This window comes from Mesoplodon bidens, assembly GCF_964165515.1.
Source record: "Mesoplodon bidens genome assembly, chromosome: X".
Taxonomy (NCBI): Eukaryota; Metazoa; Chordata; class Mammalia; order Artiodactyla; family Ziphiidae; genus Mesoplodon; species Mesoplodon bidens.
In genome coordinates, this window is record NC_138163.1 from 88,382,113 (window position 1) to 88,402,706 (window position 20,594).

Here is a 20,594-nt window from a genome sequence, read left to right on the forward strand (position 1 = left end):
GTGGTTGTCAAACTTGGGCATGCAGTAGGCTCCACCTGGCGGGCAGTTGAAACCTAGATTGCTGGGTCCCATCTCCAGAGTCTCTTATTTGGAAGGCCTGAGAATTTGCATTTCTAACAAGTTCCCAGGCAATGTTGTTGCTGCCGGTCCAGGGAACACACTTGGGAAAACCACTGCATTAGTAAGACCTGGTGGATTATGCCTATATAATATATTCTGCATCTGTCCACTTCCCATCATTCCCTTAGCTCATCAACAAATCTGGGCAGTTTTCCATCCAACTCTGCTAGCCAGTGTCTTCACTTGTTCTGCCCATCCTCAAATCCTACAGGTCCCAGCTTTCCTACTCTGCTTGTTGAGTGGGTGTTGGGGCTAAGTCACCCCTTAAGCTGGGTGACAGTTGAGCCTGCCAAGTTTGTCCCAGGAATAGATGATCCGTTGCTCTAGAACCTCTACTGCTCTCTACCCTTCCTTCTCCACATTAGTCAGCAAAGAGCCATTGGAAAGAAGTTAGCCAGCTGAATATTTTTGTCTTGGCCCAGGACTCTGTCTGGAGAGGCTGTGGCCTAGGGACGTCAGGAATTTTCATTCAAGATTTAAGTAAGATTGTAGCCCCAGTGATTGTGGGAAACCCTAAGGAAGTATTCTGTAGATTTCCTGGGATTCCATGGCCATACTAGCTGTGCCTTAGCCTCTTGGGATGATTTCATTAGGAAATTTTCCATATAAACTTGGGTCTTTAATGACTTGGATGCTTTTCTCACTTGTAGGGCCAAACATTCCACAGATTCCATCTCATGGAGTCATCCAACAACTCTGTGCAGGGGTACACTGAGTCCTACTTCTCAGGTAGATAGAATTTCCAAGCTTCCAAGAGGTTCCATGATGTGCCCTATTTCACCCTTAATATTGGTGACTTAGTGATCCAGGACAAGATTCACCACATTGGCTTGTTTTCCATGGCTTGAAATAAATCATATGAGGAAAGTTCCTTGGTATGGTGGAAAGGTCATCAGGTTCAGCACACTGGATTCTGCACTTCCTGGCTTTGTGATGTTGGACAGGTCACTTTACTTCTCACAGCCTCAAATTCTTCATCGGTAAAAATGAAGCTAAACATACCTATTTATGTGGTCATGATGAAGATTAAATTAGATAGCGTATCAAGTGCCCAGCACAGTTGCTGGAACATAGTAGACACCAAAAATAGATAGATAGATAGATAGATAGATAGATAGATAGATAGATAGATAGCTATTTTTATTAAATAAATCCCTTCTTAACACCCAATTCCTTCCAAGTTTCTGGAACTTATACACTTAGTAAATGTTAACTGAATGAATTAAAGTCCCCCACCCATGGTAATATCTTTCTTTCTCTGAGTCTACTGAGGTTACAGTCAGTACCCTGGACTTACCACTTATTTGCATTCATCATTGTCACTCCAAATGTAATTTTTGAGCCAAAGCAGTGTGATAGATGATATGGAGTTTACAGAGAGAAATATGGTATAGTATCAGTTTCTAGAAGGCTTTTATATATATAATTATCCAGATTTCAAATTGTTTCATGTGAAAGTCTGTACATGTAGAGGACCCAGAGGACCATAGCTGCATGCTCTTGGGCTAGTTCCTTTCCCATTCTGGACATTTGTTTCTTCATCTCTGAAATGAAGAGGATAGATTTTATTGGTGGCTTTGAAGTAATGTTCTGAGGAGCCCTGGAAGTTGCAGGGAGGTGCATCAAGGGCCACTCTGGTAGAGTCCGGCAGGGTTGGATTTGAGGAGAGAATAAATACTCTGGGACCCACTTCCACTTGAACCATAATAGTTATGATTTGATCTATTTTCTATATTGGACCACAATCAATAATTTTACTTGAAGGAAGGGGTCTTCTCTTCAGTCACCCCCAGGATCCAGCACACTGTTGGGTAAGTGGCACTTGCTTAATACATTTTTTTTTTGTCTGCAAGATTGATAGAAAATGAAAAGAGAAGGAAGCTATTGTGTGTGTGCGCATTTAAGCAGTGGCTGGCATAATGCCCACTCTGTAGATCTGTGAAAGGAATGACTTTTTACTTACATTTAATCTTAGCCCAAACTACCCAGTTGCTGGATAGAGCATGGAAGGCTGGGCATTAGATCCTAAGCCTGAACAGCATGGTGTAGACAATCAACCACAAGGGTAACAAGTCCCCATTTCTTTTTTTCATCATTAACCCACTTCCCATTCCTCCCGGGTACCTCATTTGTCCAAATCTATTTAAAATCTGTTTTTTTTACACAAGTTTTTTGATGAATTATTCATTTTCCTGGGAAAACAGGGGCAGAGGGGTACAAAGAGCTTAGAATTTGTGTGTTTAGATTTAATTCTGGGTACAGTAAGAAGACATTGGAGGATGTATTTTTAACAGCTTTATTGAGTTGTGATTTACATACCATAGAAACCATCCATTTTAGGTATACAGTAAGTTCCTACACGTTGCGAACTTTCAAAGATGCAAACCTGTGTTCACATGTCCAATCATATAAATTAGTTCACGTGTCTGGCGTGCATTGTTATGTGGGCGCATCTTCTGCAAGTGGTTGTGCTTTTGTGTACTTTACTGTACAGTACTGTATAGAGCACAGTAGTAAGTATCTTTATTTCAAGCCCAGGATGTCCAGAAGCATAAAAGCCGCAGTGATGCAGCTGATACTGCTAAGAAGCACCAAACGTTGTACTGTACTACTGTACTTTTCAAGGTACTGTACTGTAAGATTAAAAATGTTTATTTTTTTGTGTTTGTTTTCTATGTATTATTTGTGTGAACAGTATTATAAGCCTATTACAGTACTTTACTATATAGCCAATTGTGTTAGTTGGGTACCTAGGCTAACTTTGTTGGACTTACGAACAGATTGAACTTACGAACGTGCTCTTGAAACAGAACTTGTTCATATGTAGGGGACTTACTGTACAATTCAGTGACTCTTAGTAAATTTACAGAGTTGTGCAACTATCACCACAATACAATTTTAGAATATCCCCAGCATCCCCAAAAGAGCCCTTATGCCCAGTATCAGTCCATCTCTCTTCCCACACACAGGTCTAGGCGACCAGTAATATATTTTCTGTCTCTGTAGATTTGCCTTTTCAGGACATTGCACATAACTTAGCACATTGTTTTTTAGGCTCATACACATTGTACCATATATCAGTATTTCTTTCCTTTTTATTGGCAAACAGTATTCCATTGTATGGATATATTGCATTTTGTTTATTCACTCACCACATGAACATTGGGGTTGTTTCCACCTTTTGGTTCTTATGAATGCTGCTCTGAACCTTTACATATAAGTCTTTGTGTGGAAATATGTTTTCATTTCTCCTGGTTAGAATCCTAGAGTGAAATTTCTGGGTCATATGACAGTCATGTGTATAACTTTTTAAAATAATGCAAAACTGTTCTCCAAGTTGGTTGTGCCAATTTCCATCCCCAGAAGCAGAGTATGAAGGTTCCAATTTCTAATCCTGTTGAACATATTCTTCATGCATTTATTTGCCACCCATCTATCTTCTTTGGCGAAGTGTCTATTCAAACATTTTGCTCATTTTTCAGTTGGGTTATATATTTATTTATTGTGAATTTTGAGTGTTCCTTATGTATTCAGGATACAAGGCCTTCATCAGATACATGCTTTGCAAAGATATTCTCCCAGTTTGCAACTTGTCTTTTCATTCTCTTAAGAGTGTCTTTTGAATTGCAGAAGTTTTTAATGTTGATAAAGAAGTCTTACTCATCAGTATTCTTTTTTTTATGGATTGTGATTTTTGTATCACATAAAGAAAAACCTTGCCTAAGCCAAAGTCACAAATATTTTCTTCCAGAAATTTTAGGTTTTACATGTAGGCCTATAAACCATTTTCACTTAATTTCTGTATATGATGCAAAGTATAGGTTGAAGCTTTTTGCTTCTTTGTTTGTTTTTGCATGTAGATATCCAGTTGTTTCAGGACCATTTGGTGAAAAAGCCATTCTTTCTCCACAGCATTGCCTTTGCATCACTGTAAAAAATCAGCTTTCCATATATTTGTGGGTTTATTACAGGACTCACTGTTCTGCTCCATAGGTCTATTTGTGTATCTTTATGCCTATACTTCACTGTTTTGATTACTGCAGCTTTAAAATAATTCTTTAAACAGGCAGTGTAAGTTCTCCAACTTTGCTATTCTTCTTGAGAGTTGTTTTGGCTACTCTAGGCCCTTTGCATTTCTATGTGAATTTTAGGTTTCACTTATCAATTTCTACAAAAATTCCTGCTGAGATTTTGATAGGATTTCCAAGATACCACACTGCATTTAGACAGTATTCTTTTGAATAGTGTTAGCATGGTGTGTCTTCTCACATTTACTTGTTCCCTTATATTTAAAGTGGGATTCTGATAGGCAGTCCACAGTTTGGTTTGTTTGTTTGTTTGCTTGTTTTTTCCAATCTGGCAATCTGCTTTTTAATTGAGGGTGTTTAGACTATTTATATTTAATGTGCTTGTTGATATGGTTAGGTTGAGATCTACCACCTTTTTGTTTTCCATTTATCTCATTTGTTTTTTGTTCCCTTTCCCCTCCCTTTATGCCTTATTTTGGATTAAGTATATTTTATGGTCCCATTTGATCTGTTTTTCTGACTTATTAGATATTATTCTGGTTTTTATTATTTTACTAGTTGCTTTAGAGTCCATAATATACATCTCTACTTGTCACAGTTTATCTTCAAGTGATCTCATGCTACTGCAGATATAGTATAAGAAACTTACAGCACTGTATTTTTATTTCTCCCTTTCTGCCCTCTGTGCTATTACATTGATGCACTTCTTGGTTTAAACTGTTGATTATCTTTTTAATGAATTTAAATAACAAGAAAAAGAGTCATTATATTTTTCTGTGTTTGATGCTCTGTATTCCTCTGCTACTATTTTCCTTCTGCTTGAAGAGCATACTTTAACATTTATCATAGAGCAGGTTTGCTGGTGATGTAGCATCCCAACTTTTCTATGTCTCAGAAAGTCTTTATTCACTTTTGTTTTTAAAAGTTATTTTCAATGTGTAAATAATTCTATATCGGCAAAGGTTTTTTTTATTTTTCTTTTTTCCCCATTACTTTAAAAATAATATGCCACTGTCATCTTGATTCTATCCTACTTCATTCCTCTTGGGTAGCATGACTTTTTTCCTTGGACTGCTGTTAAGATTTTCTCTTTATCATTGGTTTTGAGCAATTTCATTGTGATAAGACTTGGTGTAGTTTTCTTCCTGCTTCCCATGCTTGAGATTTGTTGGACATTTTGGATCAGTGCATGTATAGTTTTAATCAAGTTTGAAACATTTTTAGTTATTAATTTTTCAAATATTTTTCTTTTCTTCCTCCTTCTTCATCTCCAGTTATTTGTACTTTTAGCCACTTGAAGTTGTCCCACAGTTTGCTGATGCTGTTTATTTTTTGACCATTCTTCTCTACATATTTCATTTGGGAAAATTTCTATTGGTATGTCTTCATGTTCATTAATCTTTTCTCCTTTATTGTCTAAATTGACTAATGTAGTTTTCACCTCAGACATTGTAGTTTTCATCTCTAGATATTTTATTTGGGTATTTTTCATCTCTCTCACAACTGTACTTAATGTGGCCAGTATTTCCTCAAGCTTTCTGAACATATGAAATGCATTTATAATAACTATTTGTATCCTTGGCTACTAATTCTATCAACTGTGTAATTTCTTGGTCAGTTTTGATTTTTATTCTCAACATTGTGGATTGCATTTTTCCTGCTTCAAATTGCACACCTGGCAAGGTTTGGTTGGATACCAGACATTTTCAAATTTACCTTGTTGACTGCATATTTTTGCATTCCTATAAATATTCTTGAGCTTCCTTATGGCATGTCATTAAGACACTTGGAATCTGTTTTATCCTTCTGGGCCTTGCTTTTCAACTTAGTTAAGTGGGACCATAGCAGCATTTAGTGTAGAGCTCATTTTTCTCATTACTCATGAAGAAACTTGTCTTTGTATTCTAATGCTATACAAATTGTTAATATTTTCTACCTTGGTTGTTTGGAACAGTCACTATTCTCAGCCCTTTGTGGACTCTGGTCACTGTTTCCTCTAATCCTTTGAGGTGGTTCTTTCCTTGGCTTCAGGTAGTAAGTTTCCTTACACACATGTGCTGATCAATATTTCAGTGAGTACTGGAGGGGGAGCCTCTGAAAATTGTAATCATTCTCTCTCTACACAGGTCTCCCCTCTCCAAAACTCTTTCCTGTGAACTCCAGGTTCTTTGGCTTCTCCAGACTCATAGCTCCATTTCCTCAATTGAGGGAGATGGCCAGGCTCTGTCTGAGTTCCCCGTCCCCATCTGGCAGTCTAGAATATTTCTCTAGGCAGTAGGACGGGGCAAACTTCAGGCTCATCTAAGCTTTTCTATCTCTCATAGATCACTTACCTTACTTGCCTGATGTCCAATGACTTGAGCACCATTTTTTTCATATATTTTGTCTTGGTGTTTTTGTTTGTTTTGCTTTTAGTTATTTTGCACAGATGGGTAAATCAGGTCCCTGTTACTCTATCTTGACTAGAGTAGAAGTGAAAGTTTTTCCCCAAATCTGGTTTTAAAGGACCAGATTTCACCATTTAATACACACATATTTTATATTTCAAAAATCTAAAGTCAGGATGTGTCTTAAATACAATTCTACCTTACAACTGCCATTGGCCAAGAGGGAATTGTGTTATTGTTCATGCATGAGCACATGCGAAATTGGCCATGGCTGTTCATATTATCATCCCTTCAATTGAATGACATGCATGATTATCACTGTATGTGTTGAGTTTAATTGCTATTTAAAGTATCTTCAAAAAGATTTCATCACGGTTTTCCCTTGAAATAAAAAGTTATTGTGTATGAGAAATGACTCAGATTAGAAAAGTCTGACAAAAATAATGTCTTAAATCAGTCTACCAGAGCTCTTTCAAAAACTATTAAACGAACATTTAAATTAAAAGAAAACATTTTGTCATAATATAATAGGTAGCATTTTTTCGCTTAGTAGTCCATAAGATAACGTGTACCCTATATCCAATGGTATTTTAGATTCAATTAAATACAGTAGCCAATTAACTGGGGTGTTTATTGGTAAAGCTAATCCAACTTGGTTCCAAATTAACAGTGGTTAAAACAAGACAGAACTTCATTTCCCTCTCACATTAACAGTCTGGGAACAAGTGACCGGTGGTTTGTGTTGTTATTGCGTGTTGGGGACTCAGGCTCTTTTTATATTGTTGCTTCACCATGTGCCGGGTGTAGCCTTCATCTACAGGGTTAAAGATGGCTTGGTGTTGTGTATACATGTTAGGCAGTGGGAAGAGGGCAAAGGAGAAGTGAATGGCACACTCCTTCCCTTTAGGGTCACAGCCTAGACGTTGCACATATCACATGTGTTTTCATCCCATTGGCCAGAACATTGTCACATGGCCACAAACAGCTGCAAAGGAGAGAGGGAAACACAGCCCTTAGTCCAGGTGTCACATGCCCAGATGAAAATCAGAGGCTCTATTATTATGGAGGGGGGGGAGAGAATGAGTGTGGTTAGTGGGGGAACAAGGAACATCTGATCTGTGCTCTGTGTGACTATAGGGTTTTCAAATTGTTGGAGCTGCCTATAGAAGGAATGGATTTTCTAGAGAAACAGTGAGAGCTCTGTGACTAAGTTGTTCAAGGAAGGCCTAATTGAACACTTGGAAGTGATATTATAGAAAGCACTTAAGCAGTGGTTGGCAAAGGGAAGATAGATGCATTCGAAGGTCCCTCCCAGCCTGGAGAGTCACATGTGCTCAGGTCCTACCAACATTGGTCTGTGAGTCCCACTGGCTCTATGTGAATCACTTGGCTGCTGTCTGTGCCAAGGCTTTGGCTTCACTGAAAATGCCCAAATACATACAAAGACCTACAGATAAAATTCTATTTAACCCCCAGAGATCAGGGATGGGGCATGGGGTGGGCAGAGCAGCAATAACTAGACAAAGCTCTTAATCAGATCTTGATGGTGGTAAGATAGAGCTGCTAGGTGAGTCAGGCAGTGGTTGTTTAAGAGAGAAATGAGACCAGCTTAGGGTGCATTCTGTTACAGGTCTCCAGTTGGGGCATCCCCTAAGCTTCCCCATTGCTCCTCCGTTCTGAGTTCAAGCACAGATAACAGGTGCCCTCATGCACTACTGGTTGGAGTGTGAACTGGTATAGCCATCTTGCACAGCGAATTGGCACTGCTTACATGAAATAAGAATACACGTTACCTGTGCACCAGATTTCCCACTCCTGGGATATAGCCCCCTAAATTTACTCAGACAGGTACAAGAATATTCATCAAAGTATTGTTTGTGGAGGGGGGAGATAGAAGCAAAGTGAGAGTTTATCCTTGGAAGGGTGGACGGGTAAAATGTAGTGGATGACCACACTTCGAAGCAAGGAATCCTGGATCTTAACATCAGAGTGCCATGTGAAAAATATATGTTATCATTAGTCTATACCGTGTGTGTGCATGTGTGTGTGTGTGTGTGTGTGTCTGTGTGTGTGTATGCACGCCTGCACCCAGGCACATGTGTATTAATCAGCTTATTCGGCCACAAAGCAATAACACATTCTGGGTGGTTTAAATAGCAGACATTTATTTTCTCACAATTCTGGAGGCTAGAGATTCATGATATAGATACCAGAAATTTTGATTTCTGGTAAGGGCTCTCTTCTGTCTTGTAGATGGCTGCTTCCACCCGGTGTACTCATTTGGTCATTCCTCTGGTCTTGTGTGGAGAAAGAAAGAGCTCATGCATCCCTTCCTCTACTTATAAGGACGTCAATACAACCAGATTAAGGCTCTACTGTGATGACCTCCTTTAAATTTACACCTCCCTAAAATTCTCTCTCCAAATATTTTGGAGATTAACTTTATACCTCCCTGAAAGTTCCCTCAAAGTATTTGGAAGTACTTTGGCGGTTAGGGCTTTAACATATGTATATTAGGGGACTCAATACATTCCATAACATTCTTCCCTAATCCTCCCACCAAATGCATGTCTTTCTCACATGCAAAATTCATTCATCCCTTCTTAACAGCCCCAAATGTCTTAATGCACTGCAGAACCTATGTCCAGTCAAAAGTCTCATCTAAATATCACCTAATTTAGGTTTGGATGAGGCTTGAGGTATGATTCATCTAAAGGGCAATATTCCTCTCCAGCTGTGGAACGAGACAAATGATCTGCTTCCCAAGTATAGTAGTAGGACAAGCATAGGATAGACATTCCCTTTTGAAAAGGGAGAAATCAGAAAGAAGAGAGGGATGATAGATCCCGAGAAAGTGCAAAACTTAGCAAGGCAAATTTCGTTAGATTTTTCAGGCTGGAGAATAATCTTTGGCTGGATTCTTTGGGCAGTATCACCCCCACCCTCACAGCCCTTTGCTGTTGCCTTTCTCCTGAGGCACTAGTCAGAGGAAGCTTGTCCTACTGAAACTGAGGAGGTAACAGCCTTGCCCCCAGGGCCCATTAGGTCTAGACCCAGTGGTGGGAATGGCAGCCCTGATGATCTCTTAATCACCTTTGGTGTCATTCTTTCCTTTACTTGAAGGATGAAGCATGTTTGCAGCTAAGTAACTCTATTGTCCTGCCTTGTAGATTCCAAAATCTTTCCTTTATTTCATCCTCTCTCTGCTCCCCTTGGTTCATACTGACAGTGTCTGTGCTTGTATAATCCCATCTCTGTTCCTGACTTCTGCTGAGATACCTAATTAAAATCATGAGTAATCTCCTCAAGGAGTGGTTTTCTAACCACATCCTTGGTGTTCTCTCCATAAGATGCTTTATATTTTTTGCAATATGGATAGAACGAGAATTTTTCAAATCTTCAAGTTCTGGTTCATCTTGCTTAATGATTCTTTTGATTTCTCTCTCTCCTCTTGCATTTTACTATACGCAGCTGAACTTCACATTCATTACTTTGATTAAAAATCTCCTCAGCTAAATATTTAATTTCATTGCTCATGGGCTCTACCTTGCACAGAACACTAGAACAAAATTCAGCCAAATTCTTTGCCACTTTATAATAAGGATCACCTTTTCTCCAGTTTCTAATGACATGTTGCTGTTTTGTCTTTGAGACCTCACTAGGAGCATTGTTAATGTCCATGTTTCTACCAACAGTCACTTCAATGCAATATAGCCTTTTTCTAGCATGCGCCTGAAACCTCTCCCTGCCTCTACTCCTCATCTAGTTCCAAATCCACTTCCACATTTTTAGGTTTTTATTAAAGTAGTACCCCACTTCATGTTACCAAAATCTGTGTTAATCTGCTCAGTCTTCCACAACAAAATACCACAGACAGAGTACAAGAGACATTTCTTTTCTCACAGTTCTGGAGGCTAGAAGTCCATGGTCAAAGTGCAAGAAAATTTGCTTTCTTGTGAGGGCTCTCTTCCTGCCTTATAGTCAGCTGACTTCTTACTATGTCTTCACATGGCCTTTCCTCTGTGCATGTAGAGACAGAGAGAAGGCAACCTCTGGTGTGTCTTCTTCTTCTTCAAAGAACACCAGTCCGATTGGATTAGGGCCCAACGTTTATGACCTCATTTAACGTTAATTACCTCTCTAAAGGCCCCCCTCTAAACACACTCACATTGGGGATTAGGAATTCAACATATGAATTTTGGAGGGACATGATTCAGTCCATAACACACACACTCTCTAGATCTCTCTCTCTCACACACACACACTCTCTTTCCCTCTCCCTCTCCTTCTTCCTCTCCTTTTCTCTCCTTAATATACATCAATAATTTACCATTTAGAAGAACACATGCAACACAGTAAATAGGCATTAAGGAGTTTTGAATGGTTGCCTATGTTGGGCGTAAATGGTGTAGGAAATGGGGATAAAAGGGAAGGAAGGCATAAGGAAGGGAGGAAGAGGAATTACACAACTGAGAGGCCTTGTCTACAGAGAAAAGTGAGGGTGAAATTAAAAAAAATATTTGAAATAATGGCTGAAGACTCCCCAGATTTGTCAAGAGATATACTCCAACTGAATCAAAGAGGATAGACTCATAGAAATCCACACCAAGACACATAATGGTCAATGTCTGAAAATTAGGGACAAAGAATGCCTTAAACTAGTCAAAGAGAAATTACACCTTACCTATAGGTGAAAATGGTGTGAATGACAGTGAATTTCTCATCAGAAAATATACAGGCCAGAAGGAAGTGGCACAAGATTTTTCAAGTCTTGAAAGAAGAGAACTATCAACCGCAAATACTACATGTAGCAAAAATATCCATCAAGAATGAGGAATAAATTAAGACATTCTCAGATGAAGAAAATTAAGAGAATCTGTCACTAGCAGGTCTACCCTAAAATAATAATAGCTAAAGGAATCTTTCCTAAAAGAAGACAACATGGAATATCAGGAAGGAAGAAAAACCAAGAGAAAGAGTAAAAGTATAATTAAAATACAGTACATTTTCCTTCTCTTGTTTAGTTTTCTAAATAATTTCTGATGGTGGAAGCAGTAATATGGTTCTCTACAAACATAACCCTTATGTAGGAGAAATATTTCAGATAGTTATATTTTAAATGGTGGAGGGCAAAGGGGGCATAAAGGGAGGTAATGTTTCTACTCTTCACTCACCCTAATAAGAAGATGACACGGAAGACTATGACAAATTATGAAATATAATACCTAGAGCAACCACTGAAAAAACTATAGAAAGAGATACACTTAAAAACAATATAGGTAAAATGTAATCCAAAAACACATTCAATTAAAGATAGGAAGGCAGCAAAAAGAAAACTGAGAGTTGAATAAGAGAGAGATCAAATAGTAAACAAAAATTAAATGATACACTTAAGTCCTAACTTATCAATAAGTACACTGGATATAAATGGCCATAATACTGCAATTCAAATACTGATCAGCCAAGATGATTAGAAAATATGACCCATCTTTGTGCTTTCTACAAGAATTTCACTTCAAATATAAAGCTATAGGTATGTTGAAAGAATGAAAGAGGATATACCATGGAAACATTAATCCAAGGAAAGCAGGAATGGATATATTAATATCAGATAAAGTAGACTTCAGAGCAAAGAAAATTGCTAGGTACAGAGAGGTACATTAGATAATGACAAAAGTGTCAGTCTGTCAAGAAGACCTAGCAGTCCTAAATGGGTATACACCAACAACAGAACTGTAAAATATGAGAGGCAAATCTGACAGAACCAAAGGAAGAAATAAACAAAGCCACAATTATAGCTGGGGTCTTTAACATACGTCTATCATTTGATGGAACTAGACAGAAAATCAGCAAGAGTATAGAGCTCCACAACACCATCAGTGACAGGATCTAATTAACATTTATAGAACATTCCACCCAACAACAGGATACACATACTTTTCAAGTGTCCATGGAACATATACCAATATAGATAGACTATAATCTGGGATACAAAAAAAAATTCTTAACAAATTTAAAAGACAGGAAATACAGTGTGTTCTCTGACATTAATAAAGTCAAACTAGAAATCAAGAAGTCAGAAAAAATACCAGGAAAAAGGATAATAATAAAAAAAGAACTAAAATAACACATGTTTCAAAGATGAAGGCTCAAGGGAAATAAAAAATACATTGAACTGAGTGAAAATGAAAATGAAACATATCAAAATGAAAAATGAACATATCAAAATGGGATGATGCAAAAGCAGTGGTGAGAGGGAAATTTTTAGCACCAATGCCTACTTTAGAACATAGGAAGTGCCTCTAATTAATAATCTAAGCTCCTACCTCAAGAAACTAAAAAAGAAGAGCAAAATAAAACCGAAGCAAGCAGAAAACAGGAAATAATACAGATAAGAGCAGATATTGATGATTAAAAACAGAAAGAAAAGTAGAGAAATCAATGAAACGGAAAGCTGAATATTTGAAAAAGCATATAAAATTGAAAAACCTTTAGCAACACTAACAAAGACAAAAGAGAGAAGACACAAATTACAGACATCAGGAATGAAACAGAAAATGTCACTACCAACCCCACAGATTTCAAAAGAATAGCAAAGGAATACTATAAACACTTCTACTCGTGTAAATTAAACAAGTTACATGAAATGGTCCGATTCTCAAAAAACACTACCACAACTCACCCGATATAAAATAGATAATTTGAATAACCCTGAAACTATTTAGAAAATTAAATTTGTAAAGTAACAACCCTCAAAGCCAGAACCTCCATGCCCATTTGGTTTAACTGGATAATTCTACCAAATGGTTAAAGAGAATTAACCCCATTTCTTAACAGTCTCTCCAAAAAGCAGAAGTGGAAAGAACACATCTCCATTTATTTTATGAAGCCCTTAATACCCTGAAACAATTTCAGGCAAAGACAATACAAGAAAATTATAAGTTAATATCCTTCATGATTATAGATATAAAAATAATTATCAAATTATTAGCAAATAGAATTCAGCAATATATTTTTTAAAAATTGACACCATGACCAAGAGGGGTTTATTCCAGAGATGCAAGGTTAGTTTGTTATTCAAAAATCAATGTTATTTATCATATCAAAAGGCTAAAGAAGAGAAATTGCATGATTATGTCAATTAATACAGGTAAAGCACTTGACAAAAGTCCGCACATATTTATGATAAAATCTCTTTAAAAAACTAGGAATGGGGGTGGGGGGACTTTCTCAACTTGATGAAGTACATCTACAAATACCCTTCAGCTAGCTAACAATACACTTACTTGTCAAAGAATGAATGCTGTCCTACGTAGATCACGAGCAAGGCAAGGATGTCCACTCTCAGCACTGCTAGTCCATATAGCACTAGAGGTTTTAGGCAGGACAATTAGGCAAGAAAGTAAATAAAAGACGTACAAGATGGAAAGGAGGAAATAAAACTGTTTTTGTTTGCAGATAACATGATTTGTCTATGTAGGAAATCCTGATAAGTCAAAAACAAAACAAAAAAACAAAAAAACTCCTACATCTAATACATGAGTCAGCAAGATTGCAGAATGTAAGATCAGCATTAAAAAAAATAGCAATATGCATGTGGAAACTACAATTACAAAACATGAAAACACAAGCACTCAGAAACATGAAATACTTAAGTGTAACAAAGACTTAACAAAAGATGTATAGGACTTTTATGCTGAAAACTACAAAATGCTAATAAGACAAATGAAAGGAGATCTAAATAGAGAGACACTATATCCAGGGTTTGGAAGATGAGTCAATATAGTAAAGATGCCAATCCTCTGAAATTGATGCACAAATTTAATAAAATTCCCATCAAAATGCCAGAAAGATTTTTGGTAGATATAGACAAAATTATTCTAAAATTTATATGGCAAGGCAAAAGAACTAGAATGGCAAAAATAATTTTGAGATATAAAAATAAATGGGAGAAATTGCTCTTCCTGATTTCAAAACTTATTATATAGCTACAGTGATTAAGATTGTGTGATACTGACAAAGGGACAGATACATAGGTAATTGGAACAAAATTGAGAATCCAGAAGTTGACCCACACAAGTATGGCCAACTGATTTTTGACAGAGGTGCAAGAGTAATCCAACAAAGGAAGGACAGTCTTTATAACAAATGGTACTGAAGCAATTGCATTCCATAAGCAAAAACAAACAAACAAAAAGAATCTCAATCTAAACCTCAAACTTTGTACCAAAGTTAACTCAGAGTGGATTGTAGACACAAATGTAACTATAAAACTTTCTGAAGATAACGCAGGAGAAAATTTGCAGACCCTAGAGCTTAGTGAAGACTCTTAGACATGACACCAGAGCATTATCCATAATATATATATATATATTGGACTTCATCAAAAAAATTTTAAATGTTCTGCTAAGGACCTGGTTAACAGGATGAAAAGACAAGCTAATAAATGGGAGAAAATATTTGCATACCTCATATCTGACAGAGCACTCATATCTAGGACACATAAAGAATTCTCAAAACTCAATCCTGAGAAAACAAACAATCCAATGGGCCAAAGACATGCACAGACATTTTTTTGGAAAAGGACAGACAGATGGCAAATAAGTACATGAGAAGATGTTCAGTATCACTAGCCACTAGGGAAATGCAAATGAAGATCACTTTGAGGTCTCACCATATACCTTTTAAAACAGTTCAAGCAAAATGGCTGGACACATAGAGGAACTAGATCACTCATACATTGTTGGCGGGCATGTGAAATGGGACAGCCACTCTGGGAAACAGTTTGGCAAGTTCTCAAAAAGACTAAGCATGCAATTACCATATAAACCAGCAATTGCAGTCTTGGTCATTTATCCTAAAGGAATGAAAAATTACGGTCACACTAAACTCATAGTTGGATATTCATAGTAGCTTTATTCATAATCGCCAAAAACTGGAATCAGCCCAGATGTCCTTCAGAGGACATTGTTTAGAATTGGCAGTGCATGGTGATAATAAAGAGCAGACCAACTTTAGTTGGTTCTATTATTATTTTCTTAATTCTCTGCACACAATGCACCTCTTTATTTTCCACACCTGGGGTGGACTGCGCTCACTGCCCGGCCCTTGGTAAACCACTGCTGAGAGGTAACAGTGGTACCATCAAAGGCTGCAGTGACACCGCTGTCCCTCCACTAAATCACGGGCCGGGCTCCCCGCCAGCCCCCAAGAAACTGACTTTAGAAATAGCAGTAAATAGAGGCTATTTCTGAACTCCATCTTCCTAACTCTGCTTCCCTCTCATAACGAGGAGTCTTAGCCCTTCTGCCCCTTAGTCAGGGTCCCTAGTCCTTGCCATTTCTTGCCACAGTGGACAATAGAAAAAGGCTCCAAAACACCTTGGATTGTGGCTACCCTGGCCCTCGTACCCAAAGGATAAAGCTGCCATTTTGCTGGTGACAACCCTCCTCCCGAAGGAGAGGAAATACCACGGTGCTTTTTTTTTTTTTGCGTTATGCGGGCCTCTCACTGTTGCGGCCTCTCCCGCTGCGGAGCGCAGGCTCCGGACGTACAGGCCCAGCGGCCATGGCTCACGGGCCCAGCCGCTCCGCGGCATGCGGGATCCTCCCGGACTGGGGCACGAACCCGCGCCCCGTGCATCTGCAGGCGGACCCCCAACCACTGCGCCACCAGGGAAGCCCCTACCACGGTGCTTTTGAGGAAGCCTTTGTGCCTTTGATTTTCCAGTTCCAGGCAGCACTTTAACTGTGACCCCACCAGGTGAAAACCTTTGGTTTATTTGGATTTAATCTGGGATTGCAGTGTCCCCTGCCCGACAACATGGGGTTGTCTATAAGCAGAATTGGACACGGATGGAGGAGGGAGGATTAGATAAAAGGGATTCATCCAAGCAGGGAAACATGTACTATGTGGATTTCTATGAAGTGTCAGTGAGAGAGACCTCTCACCCCTGATTTCATTTAGTAGTAGTTGCTAGCATCTTAACTGATTTGATTACAAATTAGGAAGGCTTGGGCCAGCCCTATAAAATGCCATTATTCATACTGACATTACGAGGTGACTTATGTTAGTGATTATTATTATAGTCTTCATAAGTGGTAATATACCTTGCTACTCATGCTAGTACATGTGCACACATGCATGTGTGCGCACACACACACACACATTATACACACATCCTACCCATTGTAGGCTCTTTATAACAAAATTTAAACCACTGTGGTAAAGGAGATAACCATAGCAGAAGAGTTGGGCAGTGTGGGGAGGGATAGGTACTATCATTTGTTGACTGCTCACCACGTGCCACATACTCTGCTTGGGGACTTTACATGTCTTAGCTCATTTAGCCCTCAGCAAAGAACCTGTAAGGTAAGTGCTATTATTATTCCTGTGTTACTGATGAGGAGATGAGGGCTGAGAGAAGTGAAAAGAGATAATCAGATTGTCACTCTCCTGCTGCTTAAAGTTCTACAATGATTCCCCCTTCTCCTGAAGATAAAAGTACTTGCTCCTCATCTTAATATCCAGGCTGTGTTCTGGCAACTTCCCTAGTTTTATCTCAGACATCCCCCACCACACACACACACACACACACACACCTCTTTTGCAGTAGGTGTTCCAGCCACACTGACCTTTTTTCCCTTCCTCTAATGTGCCATATTCTTTTCTGTTCTAGGGCCATTGCAAATAGTATTCTCTCTGCCTGGACTGCTCTCCTCTATGTCTACCTGCTACACACCATCTACCTCCGACCCATTCTCCAGGTCTTAGCTTAGATGTCACACTCTTAGTTTCTCAGGGGAGCTTCCTGTGACAGCCCCCTTGACTACAGTGTCCCTCAGACTATGATAGAACCCTTTGGTGTGTCCTTCCATTGCATTCTGCATTTCATCCATATTACTTATCATTTAGTTTTACATGTGTTCAGGGTCTATTTTCCTCATTAGATGAAGATTCCTGTCCACAGGCTGTCCTGTTCTCTGCTCTATCTCTAGCACCTAGTACAGTGGCTGGCACATGAAAAATGTTCCATAAGTATTTGTTGAATGAATGTATCTTTAAGCCTTCTATAATTGGTGCATAATCGGTGCTCAATGAATATAATTAAACTCTAAATGTAGTTGATATTCTTATTGTCCAAGGGCAAATAGCTAGTCAGGGGCAGAACCAGGAATTATACCCACGTCTGAATCTAAAGCCCATGTTCCTTTCAAATTATGGCTCTGCCTGCAGAAATGGGTTCTAGGCCTAGCACTGCCACAAAATGGCTGTATGAATCAGGGTGAGACACTATATCACTCTGAATCTCAGTTTTCCCATCTGTAAAGGATAGGTGAAGGGATAGGTGAAGTTTAGACTGCTCTGTATGCAATCTAGAGGAAGAGAATAGAAGTCTAGATGGGAGGGGGCTCTAAGTAGTGGATTAACTGACCAGTAGAAATCACTATCATCCCTCTTCAAGGCAGTCAAACAGGTATACCGAGAACCCTCAGTATGTTTATGCCCCTTAGTCTGGGTAACCCCAGTCAGGCAGTGTGTAGTAGTGGGTGGTGTTAGAGAGCCCTGGGTTCAAATCCCAACATCCCATTTACTGCAACTTACCATCCTGAACTCCCAATTTCCTTCTTTACAGATGGGAAAATAACACCCATCCTTTTAACCTTTTCTAAGGTAAAAGCAATTTAATAACTTGAAAAGAGATTTTTGAATATTGAAAGAAAAATTTCGCCTCTCATCCTACCCACCTAACATAATTCTTTCTGTGGCTCTGTGCCATTGAGGGCCACCTCTTGAGGCAGGAGCCACAGGCAATGCTGAAGAAAGGAGAGAGAATGAACACAGAAGCAGGCTGTGGTCAGAGGCCAGAGGCCAGGGTGTGGAGCAAGAGTAACCATGGGATGGGTTGGGGCAGAGGAGAAAGCCAGCTACTGAGGCAGAATAAAGGAGCTGCCTAATCTGAGTAATGGATGATGGCTAGACAGAACCTGAGAACTAGATAGTAGAGAGTGAGTGGGAGGGCAACATTGTGCCCTAGAGGGGCTTCCTTCCAAAATTTTGTGGCTCTTTCACTTAGGCAGGCTTCAGTGGTCTCAAAAGTCCTTGAAACTGTACTCTTGCCAATTCCTTTTGTTTAGTCACATGCATGTGTATTTTGAAATTGCAATCCTAGTGTATATACCTTTTTCATGGAGTATCTTCAACATTTTCCATGTCACAAGTCTTCATAATGATTCCTTTTAGTGGTTGCCAAATATTCCAATTTTGCCCATAGACCAGAAAGCATATCCCTGTGTATTAACATTTTGCTTCCCTGACTTATTTCCTTAGAATAAATTGCTAGTTGTGGGATTACTGAGCCAGAGGGTATGCAATTGGGATTTAACAACCAGAAATAGGTTTTATGTTTTCTAGGAAAAGAAATGAGCTGCAGATCTTCCTGTCTCCTGCCTCTTCTGGAACTGATGAGGGGACCCTATAGAGCTGTGCGGTCCAATATGAGAGCCATTATCCCCATGTGGCTGTTTAAACTTAATTTTAATCAATTGATTAAAATTAAATAAAATTCAAAATTCAGTTCCTCGGTTGCACTAGCCACATTTTGAATGTTCAGTAGCTTCATGTGCCTAGTGGCTACTGTATTAGAAAGCATAGATACAGAAAATTTCCATCATTGTAGAAAATTTATTGGATAGTGCTGCTCTAGAGTTTCTCAAGAGGTCATGATTGGCATCTTGGGTGGGAGTTATTTGTGATGTGGGACTTTCCTGTGCATTGAGAGGCTGTTTAGCATTTCTGGCCCATATCCACTAAATGCCAGCAGTGCTCTCCCTTGAATCAATCTAACAGCTAAAACCTGCCCCACGTTTGCAACTGCTCCATCAAGGAACAAAATCATCCCTGTTCGGGACACACTGAGCTTTTATCTTAGAAGAAAGAATCTCCTGCCTTTGTGGGGATGTCTCCAGGCTGCCTCTGCCTGAAGAGAGGGAAGCTTAGAAAGATGGCTTAACCAGTTAGCCCTGGCTCACGGCCTAACTCTGTACTCCATTTCCCTTTTCCTGCCTTCTCCTGCTGGTCTGTTTCCTCCTTTGGGGGAATGGCAGGAACAAGACCCTGCAGATGGAAAAGATCAAGACCCGTTTGAAGGCTGAGTTTGAGGCCCTTGAATCAGAGGAGAGGCACCTGAAGGAATACAAGCAGGAGATGGACCTCCTGCTACAGGAGAAGATGGCCCACGTGGAGGAACTCCGACTGATCCACGCTGATATCAATGTGGTATGTGGTATTTGGCTGGCTGCCTGAAGCCTATTTCTGGGCCCTTTGAGGAGGAATAGGCAGTAGTGAGTGCTGTGGATTCTCCTTGAGATGTGGCTGTGGGCAACTTGGGGGAGTAGGCATCAGGTTATGTTGAAATGGAAGAATCCAGGAGTTCTGAGATCCAGCCCTGGTTCTGTCACTGATAGGCTGTATATCACTGGACAAGTTCCTTCTTCTCTCGGGGCCTCATTTTCCTTTTCTGTACCATGAGAGGGATTCAGTCACCTCTGAGGTCTCATTCAGCACTGATGTGCTCTCATTCTGGGAGTCTAGGAGTTGAGAGCTAGCCTTGGGGAAAAGCAGAGGAGGCAGAATGCCTTGGGGATCTAACTTACATTTAGGGCTCCGAAGCTTCCAGCTAAGCCAAACAAACCATCTCTGCCAGCCTACCCAACTGGGACTCCCTCATTACAGTCTCTCTTTTGGAGACCCTTGGAATGTGGGGAATGAACTGCCTGCTATGGTGATAAGTCCCCCACTTTTTAGAGTTATTAAAGCAGAGTCTGAATGATCACCTGTCTGGGCTGCAGTATTGGTGATTCCTTCACCAAGAGGGAGGTTGGAGGTGCTGACCTGTAAGGCCCTTTCTAACCCTTAGAGCCTATGATAATGAGATTTTTTTTAAAAATCACGTTTGAAGGAGCTAAGTTTCTATTCTTGGGAAACTCATTTCTGTGGCAATATCTACTTCCTGATATTGCCAAGCCTAGGGCCTTAAAGGAAATATGAATGCAATTTG

At 39.4% G+C, this 20,594-nt stretch overlaps 1 protein-coding gene across 3 annotated transcripts in view; it reads left to right on the forward strand.

The window, feature by feature from the left end:
* ZC4H2 (zinc finger C4H2-type containing) overlaps positions 1–20,594 on the forward strand; it is a 35,587-nt gene that overhangs the window by 8,864 nt on the left and 6,129 nt on the right. For 2 of the 3 annotated variants that reach the window (XM_081222213.1, XM_081222211.1), the window contains exon 2: positions 19,642–19,813. In XM_081222213.1, the coding sequence (XP_081078339.1) occupies positions 19,642–19,813 (172 nt within the window). Of the gene's footprint in view, positions 1–1,884; positions 1,932–19,641; positions 19,814–20,594 lie in introns of all 3 variants that reach the window. The other variant, XM_081222212.1, reaches the window with a different exon arrangement.